At 31.5% G+C, this 13,666-nt stretch overlaps 1 protein-coding gene across 1 annotated transcript in view; it reads left to right on the forward strand.

Moving 5' to 3' along the window:
- LOC137645857 (dynein axonemal intermediate chain 4-like) overlaps window positions 1-12,973 on the forward strand; it is a 194,499-nt gene extending 181,526 nt beyond the window's left edge. Inside the window, exon 17 of the mRNA XM_068378846.1 lies at window positions 10,966-12,973. Within this exon, the coding sequence (XP_068234947.1) occupies window positions 10,966-11,103 (138 nt within the window). The 3' untranslated portion in view covers window positions 11,104-12,973. The remainder of the gene's footprint in view (window positions 1-10,965) is intronic.
- Window positions 12,974-13,666: the final 693 nt, after the last annotated feature.

The following is a 13,666-nucleotide window of genomic DNA, read 5'->3' on the forward strand; positions in this document are numbered from 1 at the left end:
AAATATTATACTTTCTCTTGGATAATAACTCTTATTCTTGAAATAACGTCTGTTGGTTAAAAATAAAGCCATTACCTTGTGATGATAATGACATGAATATTTGCATAACCGTTTCCATCATACTTTGTCGCTTTCAAACCTTTTGTGCTCTGGTATCCAGTCAACTCCAGTAAAAATGGAAGAGGGATGAGGCAGTGCTAAAAATACATAAATCGAACTATTAAACTTCTACAATAATTGTTACAAAAATTCTTATACAGACATATTATTGATGACAATTATAATATGATGATGATAATTGAATAAGAAGGAAATTAGAAATAAAAAGTTGACTGTCAACAGTTTTCAAACGTCGGCAATTAGTGTTGAAGGCAGTCTGCTTACAAAAGAATTTTCCTCTAAACCAAATGTTATAATATTACAATATTATATAAAAGACAAATGAATATGCACATACACTGGGAGAGAGAGAGAGAGAGAGAGAGAGAGAGAGAGAGAGAGAGAGAGAGAGAGAGAGAGAGAGAGAGAGAGAGAGAGAGAGAGAACAGTTGATGACTAAACATAGAGCAGGTTATATTATTTTCCCCTTAAACGTCGGGAAACTGAGAGGCCCTGAGAAGGCCTTGGGTTCATTGATTTGTATTTTCTTGAACGAATAAGATTTAATATTCTCCTTTGCTATTATTTGCTCCTATTTCAATTTCAGCCATAGACTGAATAGAGTTAATGCGGTGAAAAGGCTTTTTTCATAATTCAATTATTTCTCGTTCCCGAGATAATGAAATGTCTCATTTTTCTGTTAACGCCCACTACTTCACTGTTGCCAAGTTCCGTTATTAAAAGTTCTCTGAAATTCAGAGACAGCAGTAGAAGATGAAAGTGCAATTAAGCCTCTGGAGGCGAATATTACCCCCCTCCCTAAAGAAAAAATCAATTGTAACACTTTTTTTTTATCCATTAATGATTAAAAGAGAATTGGTCACTTGATATATTTTACTTTTTAAATTAACAGAAATCTAAACCTTTAATAACTTTTATATTTTATCTTTAACTAAATCCTTACTAGATATAATTTCATTAGATTTTTAAGAAACATTATACCCATATTTGTTACCCATTAACATGATTGTTTGTGTGTGTATTCGACAATAAAAGATAGACAATCAAGAGAGAGAGAGAGAGAAAACAAGATTCTTTTTTTAAAATAGGTCCTTGATTTTCAATTAAGCAATATAAGTATGAGTATGATTTGAAACTAACGACAAAAAACTTTAAAATTAATTTTTTTTTTTTTAGTTTCTTCTGGGCAAAGTGATATTTTTGGTATTCGTGACTGTAATAAACGATTGATATTCCGCTTGAATGTAGTAATCCTTTTTCAATCATTAATAACTGAAATTCTCCCTTTCATTTTGCTTTCCAATCAAGTAGCTTCCATTCACCCCGTCTCATAAGAAAGTAAAAGAAGTAGTGGGCAGCCTTTAGTAACTTTACTTATTTTATTACTTCATTTACAAAGTCTCTCTTATGAGTTACTTATGCATGATCACCTCCATTTCCTTCATTTTGGAAGTAGTGTTTGGAAGGTTTGTCATTTTTATTTTTTTTTAAACTCTTCACTATTATATTCAATTTGGTTATAATATGTAGGAGCAATTCCTCTAAGGATGCGTAAAATATTTCAAAGCAAGTATATATGTATATATATATATATATATATATATATATATATATATATATATATATATATATATATATATATACTGTATATGTATATATATATATATATATATATATATATATATAAATATATGTATATATATAATATATATATTTATTTGAATATATATAGACATGTATATATATATATATATATATATATATATATATATATATATATATATATATATATATATGTATATATAAATTATACAGTACATATACATATACATATGTTTATATCTATATATTAACCATATATATATATATATATATATATATATATATATATATATATATATATATATATATATACACTGTATATGTTTGTACATGTATATATATATATATATATATATATATATATATATATATATATATATATATATATATATATATATATATAATGTATACATATATAAATATACATATTTATATATATATATATATATATATATATATATATATATATATATATATATATATATATATATTCATATAGATCTTCATATATTTATTGTATATATATAATATTTTATATATATATATATATATATATATATATATAATATATATATATATATATGTATATCATCTCCTACGCCTATTGACGTAACCTCATGTGATATTTCATGCATTCTGGTAAGCAAGCTTTGCAAGTCCTGTGGCGTTTTGCTAATAAGGATAGCGTCATGAGCATACTCTATAAACGCTAATTTCCTGTTACCAATTCAGTCCAATGCTTCTCCGCCATCCCCAGCTGTTCTATGCATTACAAAATCCACGAGGAGGATAAACAACATAGTTGACAACACATTCCCTTGGAGTACTCCACTGTTCACCGGAAATTCATTTGATTGGACTTCATTAACATTAACTTTGCACTTGCTATGTTCATGAACAGACTCAATCAAATTTACATATTTAAGAGGAACTCCATAATAACCCAGGACTCTCCACAAAATTGGTTGGTGCACACTATCAAAGGTTTTTTCATAATCTACAAATGCCATATAAAAGGGGATTTCTAGATTCTGCACATTGTTGTACAACATGTCTTAAAATTGAAATTTGGTCAGTACAACTACTTTTTTGAAATCCTCCTTGTTCACCTCTCAGCCTTTCATCAGTCTTTCTCTCTATTCTCTTTAGAATGACCATACTATATATTTTCATGACAATTGACATAAGTGGGATGCCTCTGTAATTATTGCAGTCAGTCAGATTTCCTTTTATGCCATTTTCACCAACACTTCTAGCTCCTGTTTGTGTAGAGGAAGAGTAGATGATGTTTATCAATCACTTCAACATCAGATCCATTTGAGTCTGCCTCGGAGAGAACAACTTTTTCTCTTTTCCTATTGGGTGGATGTGTTAGCCTCCTTTGTGACTATGCACTTGAATTCCACTGATGGATAGGATAGCCTAAATCAGGTCATATGTAGAAACATTAGGAAGATGTAACTTGATTAGCTTCCGATCTGAAAGAGTATTGGCTTTAAGGCAACTCCTCCAATCACTTTTGATCACCCTCATTTTGCTAAACCCTCTCTCACAGTCGGGTGATTGGACTGGAACACTAAGGACCAAGGCCATTAGTGACAGGATGTACTTGATGGAGGATCTATGTTTTAGATTAACCTCAGCCCATGTCAACTACTGTATCGTTGTAGATCTGTACCAAATATATTTAATAAACATTTTATCAAATGTCATAAACTTCTTAAATATATATGTGGTTTTTTCAATTAACCAGCCTGCCCCTTTTTTGAACATCTTATTTTCAACTAGCCAACCATGCTGGCTGGTAACTTAACTAACTTGACAAATGGGACTTTAGGTCACCTCGGGCGATCGCACTACCGCAAATTTCGAGCCATTTATATATATATATATATATATATATATATATATATATATATATATATATATATATATATATATATATATATATATGTATGTGTATATATATACATACATATATATATATATATATATATATATATATATATATATATATATGTATATATGTATATATATATATATATATATATATATATATATATATATATATATATATATATATATATATATATATATATATATATGTCTGTGTGTTCAAACTGTACACTTGACCTGATAGTCTACATCTCATGATCTTTAAAAGTATGGACTTTATAGTATCCCAAAACCTTGAACTTGCCTAGTAGAGTTTTTACTGACATCCACATTCTGCATAATATCCATGAATTACGCCATAATACTTGACTATATCAATATTCAGTCTGTTATTAGACTTATCCCTAAGTTTTATCATTATATCTACCAATGAATAAAAAACAGCATGAGTTTTGACAAAGTTAGGTAAATCCTTGTGGATTTTACCATCTCACAAATCATTCATTACTCTCTTCCTGTCAAAAAGTCATTCCCAGTCTCTTTCCATCCTGACATAGAACGACCGTCCCCACAGAATAATAGAGTAATAAACCATGGCATTAATCAAGTATTTGTTAACAAAATACCCCAAACCTTCTGCTAATCTCTAAAGCATTTCTTATTCAGAGCCTTTGTACTGTAGTTGGTTGGGGCAGACCAGATATAAAATTTCAAAAGTTATGATTGAAAAACCAAATTTTAAAAGGGGAATGACTTGAGAACACCACATAACCTAAGGTGCTTCACCTAACCTAACCTAGGAGCCATATCCTTACCTGCTTAGCCAACGGGGCCCTATAACCCTTATGTGACCCCTCACGCCCTCCCCCTAGACTGCCGTATCCTTACCCTACCCTAAGACTAAGTATCAACACAGTGTTTCCTTCCCAACCGGGTTCACTCCTGGTAAGGTAACACTAAATCAGAATATTTCGTAAATTCTAAAACTAACTTTATAATATCGTATTTCAGACAAAGATAAACAATATTTTCCCCATAAAGAAAATCGATTTGACAAGTAATACTAAAGTTTACGCCTGTCCCATCCAACTACATACTGTACGCCCCCTCCCCTTTATTCTTTCACTGGCCTCCGGAAAGAAGAAATTCTGAAAGATGGTCTTTCAAAGATTCATTATTAATCCCCCCTCTCTCTCTCTCTCTCTCTCTCTCTCTCTCTCTCTCTCTCTCTCTCTCTCTCTCTCTCTCTCTCTCTCTCTCTCTCTCTCTATATATATATATATGTATTATATATATATATATGTATATATATATATATATATATATATATATATATATATATATATATATATATATATATATATATATATATATATATTTGTGGACTATGAACAAGCCTTTGATATTGAGCACTGGCCAATTTTGTGGAGAGTCCTGCGTTATTATGGAGTTCCTCTTAATGTGTATATTGAAATAATTCTGTTCATGAGCATAGTAAGTGCAAAGTTAATGTTATTGGAGTCCTATCAAATGAATTTCCAGAGAACAGTGGAGTACTCCAAGGGAATGTGTTATCACCTATGTTGTTTATCCTCCTCATGGATTTTGTAATGCTTAGAACAGTTGGAGATGGCGGAGAAGGATTGGACAGGATTGGTAATAGGAAATTAGCTGACCTAGAGTATACTGATGACGCTGTCCTTATTAGCAGAACACCACAGGATTTGCAATTCTTGCTTATCAGAATGCATGAAATATCTCAGGAGGTTGGGCTGAAGACAAATAGAAAAAAGACAGAGATGATGAGAACGGAATATGCAATGGAAGAGGAAATATCATTGGAGGGAGAAAGGATTAATAAGGTGGAATAATTTAGATATTTAGGAACTATTATCTCTAATACAGGGTCTTTAGATTTTGGGTTTAATGAAAGATTGAAAAAAGCAAATCAGACTATGGCTAGGTTAAATAAAATTTGGAAATCAAATCGATTGAAATCACATATAAAAATCAGGCCACATATCAGTTAGTGAGATTGGTGTTACTGCATGGACATGAGTCGAGGTATGACAATGAAGTAATATACAACAGATTTTGTAGATTTGAGAACAAAGCCCTCAGAAGAATATTAGAAGTTGAATGGCAGGACATGATTAGAAAGAAAACTATAAGAAAGATTATTTGAGTGCCAAAGGTGAATGAGATCATGGTGAGGGGTAAATGGAGATGGTTCGCACTCCCCAAGAGAGATTAGTTCGCCAAACTTTCAAATGGGCTCCACGAGGCACTAGAAGAGTTTGAAGACCAAGACCTACATGGCTGAGGAATATGAAGCATTAGGTAGGAGAGGACAATTGGAGTAGTATTGATTGAAAAGCTCGGGATAGAGATGACTGGTGGAATCTGAGGCCCTTAGAGTCAATGGGCGTAGGAGATGATGATGATGATGAATATATATATGTATATATATATATATATATATATATATATATATATATATATATACATATATATATGTATATATATATATATATTTACATATATATATATATATATATATATATATATATATATATATATATATATATATATATATATATATAAAGATAGAGAGAACGAGAGAGATTTCTAATCTTTTATATATAAATTCGTTTTAACTTTTCACATAACATATGTATAAAGTTTTCCATAACATCAGTTACAATTTAATTGACTATCCTGACATAGAATTCGAATATGAAACCTTCCAATTTCTTTTTTGACGAGAAACGTGATCGAGTTACCAATCAATTAGAAACGATAGAAAAATTTACTCTCCCTAAGGATTCAAGATTTCGCCCATCTTATCTGAGATTTTCGGGCACTGAAAAGTGGCTTTAGTTTTTCTTATATATATATATATATATATATATATATATATATATATATATATATATATATATATATATATATATATGTATATATATGTATATATATATATATATATATATATATATATATATATATATATATATATTTATATATGCATATATGTATATGTATGCATATATATACATATATATATATATATATATATATATATATATATATATATATATATATATGTATATATACAGTATATATATACATATATATATATATATATATATATATATATATATATATATATATATATTGTGCTTAAGTGGAATTTCACTTGGGAATATTATTATATACCTAGCGTTAAAAAAAATTAGAGAATTTACTTAGTGTTTTCTTACCGAAAATCAGCAATTTGAAATTGAATAACATTTCCCTCTGTAACTTAAATGTCTTTTATCGAATATCAAAGGATTTTGCAATCGCTCCTGACGGGCGATGGCTATGAGATCGAAGTTGGTTAACCTTGGCCTAATTTGCTTCATACATTGTCATGCCTGATTTGCCCTTAGTCTATACCAGGTTAAAGTAAATATTCTTTTAAATGCGAAGAACAAGAACAATGATTTCCATGTGAAGGATCTTCTAATATATATCTAAAAATTTATTTTCTCTTTGAAAAGGACACTTTTTTTTTTTTCTTTTTTTTTTTTTTTTACAATTTTCTGTTTCGAAAAAGTCTATATTTCTGCAATCCAAAAATTTGTAAAAGCCTTAGTATTAAAATTAATTCTTTAGAATTAATTAGATTAATATAAGATAACTATAAAGATTATAAGATTATTCTTAAGAATTAAATTCTTTTAAAAGGTGCATTTTTCATCCAAAAATCGAAGACAGCATCTTTCCTAAAAAAAATCTGAGCTCCAGATAGTTTTAAGGATAACAGAAAAACTCATTTACGTTTCTCTACTTTTTATTTGAGTGTCTGTAAAGGAGAGGGGATGGGTTTGTGTGCTATGTGCATGGAGGTCCAAGGACGATGAACAACAGCAGGTTAAGAGAATGAACGGTGAAGGAGGCAAAAGCCTCTGTTAATGTGAAAGGATGAAGATGGAATACAAACGAAAAAAAACGAGACTATGAAAAGAAGTAAAAAGGAGCTGTGTGTTTATTCGTTTGGAGTTGCAAGAACGAGGGATGAGGGGAATGAGGGAGATAGATGGCGGGGAGAAGGTTTAATCAGGGAACTTCATGAGTAAAAACCATAATGGGTGAAATGGAATTGGCATTATATTAATTATAAAAATATTAATACGAATATGTGAATGAGCAATTGTTAGAGGGGATAGAAGGGACAACCAGAAAGATTTGGTGATAAATTGGAGAAAGAGAAAAAGAGAGAGTAAGGGAAAGAGGTTGGAGAGGGGACTGGTGATCTATGGAGATGTGGCACCAAAGTGAGAATCCATTTCAAAACAAGGGGACCTCCCATATCGGCCATTTTTCATTGTATTGAGCATAGAAGTTTTTGGAGGTTTAGGAATAATTTGCTCATTTTGAAAATTCATAATTTATGCCAATAATGCTGCTGAGAACTTAGGCTCTTTTCAGAATCATATACAGGGTCTCAAGAGAAGACTTTGAACTCAAAGCTCCAAGATTCCTCCAGAAGTTTCCCTAATGATCAAACTCGCTACATACTTTCCCCGTTTTTTCCGCTATTCATATTTTCTTTTTCCATTTTTACTTACGTCAACAAAGTTGGAGGGAGGTTATGTTTTATTCCCTGTTTGTTTGTTTGTGTGTGTATTTGTTTATGAACAGCTTCCTGGCCACAATTTTGATCGTAGAGTAATGATACTCGAAGGGATTAACTGTTATGTAAAAAGCTGGAAATTATTAAATTTTGGAAGGGAAATGTCAAAGTCTAAGGCCAAGGGCACGGTCAAGCAAAATGTCCTATTCACGTAATCAGCCTTAAGTTTGGACTTTGTTGGCACAGAGACTTCAAACTTGATTCATATTTGAGTGTATGAAAATCCACGCCAATTGAAGGTTGAAAGTCAAGATCGAGTTCAAGGTCAATGTCAAGCAAAAGGTCAAGTTACGATCATCAACCAAACGGCCACAATTTTAATCCTAAAGTAATGAAACTTGCTGGGATTTTTAAATGTTATGTAAAGAGCTGTTAAGTTCGAAGGTCATGGTCAAGTCAAAGTTCAACGTCAAGCAAAAGGTCAAATTCCGGTCATCAATCATACCCACAATTTTAGTCGTAAAGTATTGAAACTTGCAGGGATTTTAAACTAATATGTTAAGACCTGGAAATGATTAATAAATTTTGGGAAAGGCACGCTGGTTTCGAGAAATAAGCAGCCGGGGCGGAGGTCTACACTCTTGATTACTTTTCTAGTTTTAAGTTTCTTTGCTTAATTAATAAAACAGTTTTCTTTAAAAATATTACAGATATTGCAGAGAACTATTTTTTTTTTACTGATCATAGCATCAAGAAAGGAAATGATTGCAATAACTGCGTCTTTCGGATTTGCCATTTTAAGCTTCCGATTACAGGATCCGTCATAGGATTCTCATTTCGTCTGCTGTAAGATCCTTTTCTCATATCCGTGATGCTTTTACCTTTTTACTTGTTCTTGCTTTCTTATTTTAGTTACTGTTTCTTTTTCTCTTTTAATGACCTCATATTTCTATTTTCCTCCTTTTCTCCATCACTTGTCTTGAAATTCTCTCGAACTTTTCCCTTGTTTGTTTTCGAGAATAAATGGATAATCACTATATTCTATATACATATGTATATAGACATATATATACGTTATATATAGGCATATTTATATACATATGTGTATGTGTGTAAAAATCATGAAAGCTATTATTATATATACTATATATATATATATATATATATATATATATATATATATATATATATATTATATATATATATATATATATATATATAAAGTATATATACATACATACATATATGCATATATATATATATATATATATATATATATATATATATATATATATATGTATATATGTATATATATATATATATATATATATATATATATATATATATATATATATATATATTGGCTGTTGATGTTTGGGAAATAAGAATAAGAATATTTTATTTTTTAAATAATTGTCTAAGTAAAAGTGAACTGCATTGCTTATTGCTTTAGATATCATTAATTATTTGCGCGAAATATTTATTTAGTTCATTCATGAATTAGCAATACAACACGAGGCCTAAATCAGCACAAAAGTAAGTGGCTATACATTCCATATGCAAGTTATATAACTATCACTTTTTAAGAAAATATCTAAAATTGAAAAGTCTAACTTTTTGAATGCTAGATCAAAATAATATTCGCCTTTACTTTGACATCTGTGAACGGAATTTTTTTTTTTTTTTTTTTTTTTTTTATCTTCGGAATGTAAACAGTTCCGTCTGCGAGGGTGAAATCTTTCTTTCAACTTACAGAAAATCATTATCATAAATAGTTTTACGCTAGCTTTCTGGACGACGGTATTCTGTCCCGTCGATATTCAGAAAGAAATCTTAGATGTACACCATAAGCAATCAAAGTTTAATATTACATGTTTAAAAAATATCATTTAGGAACCGCTAAAACCGAAAACGTTCTTGTCCGATTTCCTGTCACTGTTGCCATTCGTCAAAGTTTGTAAAGGGTCATTGCTTTGTTTTATGTTCTTACTTATAGGGATATTGGGCAATGAAGCCAGGGGAAGGCAGTGTCAACAGATATACCGTGAATTCCACTTTTTTTTTTCAAGATATGTCGTATGATGTTCTTATTAACTGCTTTCCCATTGAAATAGTAATGACGAATGTGGTGATGACCTCTTGGTGTCCTTTTATGAATTAATAATTCAACACTTGATAACTCGTTCAGTGATACAATCAAGAATCGAGTATTTTCACAACCCTTCGTTATTCATTCATTATTCCTTCTAAATCATCTCTTAAAATTCTAAATGTATCGTCCATTCTATTTGTGACTGGTACGGTTGGCTTCATTAATTCCGGTACACCGACGTCTCCTAAGCTTCCCGTGAAGTGTACCGGAATTAATGAAGCCAACTGTACCAGAAAAGACAATGTTCACTCTTTGTTCTGATGATATATATAAATCACTGGCAATTATAACATTCCTGTTTCCCTCGGCCGCTCTTGTTCCTTACCTCGGTCATTTCTGTTTCGTTGCCGCTCTGTAATCCTTCACCCTTACAGCAACAGTAATTTCCGGCCATGAATTTCACTATTCGTCGTAGTATTAAGTAACCGTTATAGCGTATCCATTTAGCCTGAGCACATCAGATGGACTTATGTTTTTGCAGTCTTCTTTCCAGCTTAATGTTACTAGTTTGCTACTATATCCTTACTACAAAATATTAAAAGATAGAAATCCGACATTTTTTTCCATTTACTTCCAGAATGTGATCCTGGGTTGTCGCGATGGAACCATCCAAGTGGTTCACTTTGAAGGAATCACTCCTACAACTTCCAGCGTCTTCCATAAGTTTTCGGCGGCTCTTTCGAAGATAGCGATGTTCAACACTAAAAAGGACTAAAAAGTTTCCAAAATTGGTTAGAAGTTTTTAGAGAAACTTTTATTCGGGACAGGCTGAAAAACTCATGAAATTGGTCCAACGAATACCTCTCTGAATAATGGGTCTCTTTTAAGAGACTGGTGAATTGGGAAGTTAGATAAGTAAGAGTGAACTTTTATGCAACATAAGTGTATGAGACTTTTGGGATGTAATCGAACTTGAGTGTCGTAGAAAGTTGGCCCTCCAGGTATCGTAAAACAGTGGACCGTTAGGATGTCGTTCAAGTAATAGGGTAACTCCATCGATGTCAATTGCTTGTACTTAAGCCAAATGTATATAGGCCTACCTTATGTAGAGAAGTATTTAAATGAACTGGAAGCAGGAGAAACGTTGGTTCAAGAAAAAATACTACTAGAATGTACTTCTCAAACATTATGATGTTTCATAACTGAGGCTAGTATAAAGGTTAAGTGAAAATATGGTTAATTATTGATAAAGTTATAATGAATGCTAATCGAATCAGAATAGAATACGGCTCATCTGAAATATAAAGTGAAATGTTTTTGAAAATAGGAGAGAAGTATCAACGATCTTCGTTTCCCGAAGTTACATGCTAATTTACTTCACGGTTATTGTGAACCTCTTGTGGCAGGAAGTGCCCTCTAAATGGCGGATGAGTTTCTCTGTTGTAATGAACAGCATCTATAAACGAGGTCGGTCTTTTTACTAGGGACCGATACTAAGATGCTAGGAAGCGTTTTAATCCAGACGATACTGCCCAAGCAGAGCTCAAGTTTTCGGGAGCTGATATACAGTACTTTTAAGGCAGAAGAGCACTGAGTCAAGAGTTGTGAACCCCTTGGTGCGAAGAAAATTTTCCTGAAGTGGCAGATGGTCCTTCTCTCCTGATGCAAATTGCAATCACAATCCCACTTGCTTTGAAAACCATAAAAAGGAAAAAGTATGCATCTTCCCCGTCTTGTTTAGGGCTCTTGTAATTGCTTAAAAGAGAGAAAAAAAGATGTTGAGATTTTGTGGATGTCAAAAAAATAATGTGTTGAGATTGTTGAGCCAACACATTTTTATGGAACCGACATGTGGAATTTAAAAACAAATGATTAAAGAAAGTTCAAAGCTGCTGAGGAGAACTGTCAAAATAGTTTATAAGTTATTATGATAATTGATTGTGATAAATGTGGAGATATGTAAAAATGCTAAAAGAAAGTTAGCATTTATTAAAGGTGTTCATTCAAATGGAAAGAAGGTACGTTAATTGTTGATGAAAATAAATTAAAGAAAAAATGTATAGAAAGAGTGGGATAGACAGCATTAAATAGTTAGGACTTTGATATCTATGATGCACAAATTTACGTGTCGTATGGAATTAAAAGAGTGCCAAAGAGCCTTCAATGGAAGTCTTTCTGCACGGGACTCATCCTCTCTGGAACTACTCCATATTAGGAGAAACAGTTTGCAAGAATTCCTCCAAGATATTGTCCAATCCTTCTTTTAATGATTAGGCATTCCATTATATAAGAAGGAGTGAAGAGGACTTTCCAAAGCATCTATGCTAAGCAAAGTAAAACAAGTATTATATGTGAATAATATAAATAGTAAAGCAACAATTTAAAATCAATTAGGAATTCAGTTTTTCACACCAAAGCATTTAACACTAATATCTCAAGGTAGTGTAAATTTCCAACAACTTATAACTTTTATTCAATGTAAAATTCACGTTACCATTTTCTGAAAATGTTCATGTCTCTGATCAGCATAATGCTATTAAGTATAGACCTGTTCTCATACCTTGGACTTATCAACTAATTAATTATATACTTATATCAAATAAGTTTTCTGAAGTTTACCAAATAAATTGCATCAACTGAACACATTTTTTTGGAATCTTTTGAACTCTTCTCCACATTAGTTCCTGACACTGTTCCAGGATAAATAGAAAGTAATCTATTACGAATCTGGAAAAAAAGATGAACTTCATAAATGCATCTACATGTAAATCATATCGAGGTTCTGTTACCTCTACCCATCTATATTAAGTTTTGTATATTTTAATTTATTATTTTCTCTTGAGTACCTTTCCCCAAAAAATATTTTAGTCTTAGTTTTTGTGTTTTTATATACACGAGTAGGGTATTGCCTGAATTACCTCCCATGTGGTGCACTGAATGCACTACTAAAGTGTCTTTACAGCATCTCTTGACAGCCTAACTGCATTCACTTGGTAGCCTTCTAGTGTACCTCATTTGCTGCTTACTCTTTTCCATTAAGCAATCCTACATCTTGTAACTTTTGGCTCATGAGCAACTGCTGGGCTTTCTCCGTGTTGAACCTCGGCTTTGAATTGTGCCCACAGCCTCAACTCTGGGCTTCTGTCTATACAGATAAGATGAAGAAACGCGTGCGCTCTTGCTAATGATTAAATCGTCATTGACCTTTTGCTAAAAAGTTTTGTTAGCGAAAATCGTATCTCAGTAGCGTAAGAAAGAAATTTGACACTGTGCATGATGGCGATAAATGTATCAGTTAGTTAGCTAAATGAGATCATGATGAGGGGTAGATGGAGATG

The sequence above is a fragment of the Palaemon carinicauda genome, chromosome 8, assembly GCF_036898095.1.
Source record: "Palaemon carinicauda isolate YSFRI2023 chromosome 8, ASM3689809v2, whole genome shotgun sequence".
Lineage (NCBI taxonomy): Eukaryota > Metazoa > Arthropoda > Malacostraca > Decapoda > Palaemonidae > Palaemon > Palaemon carinicauda.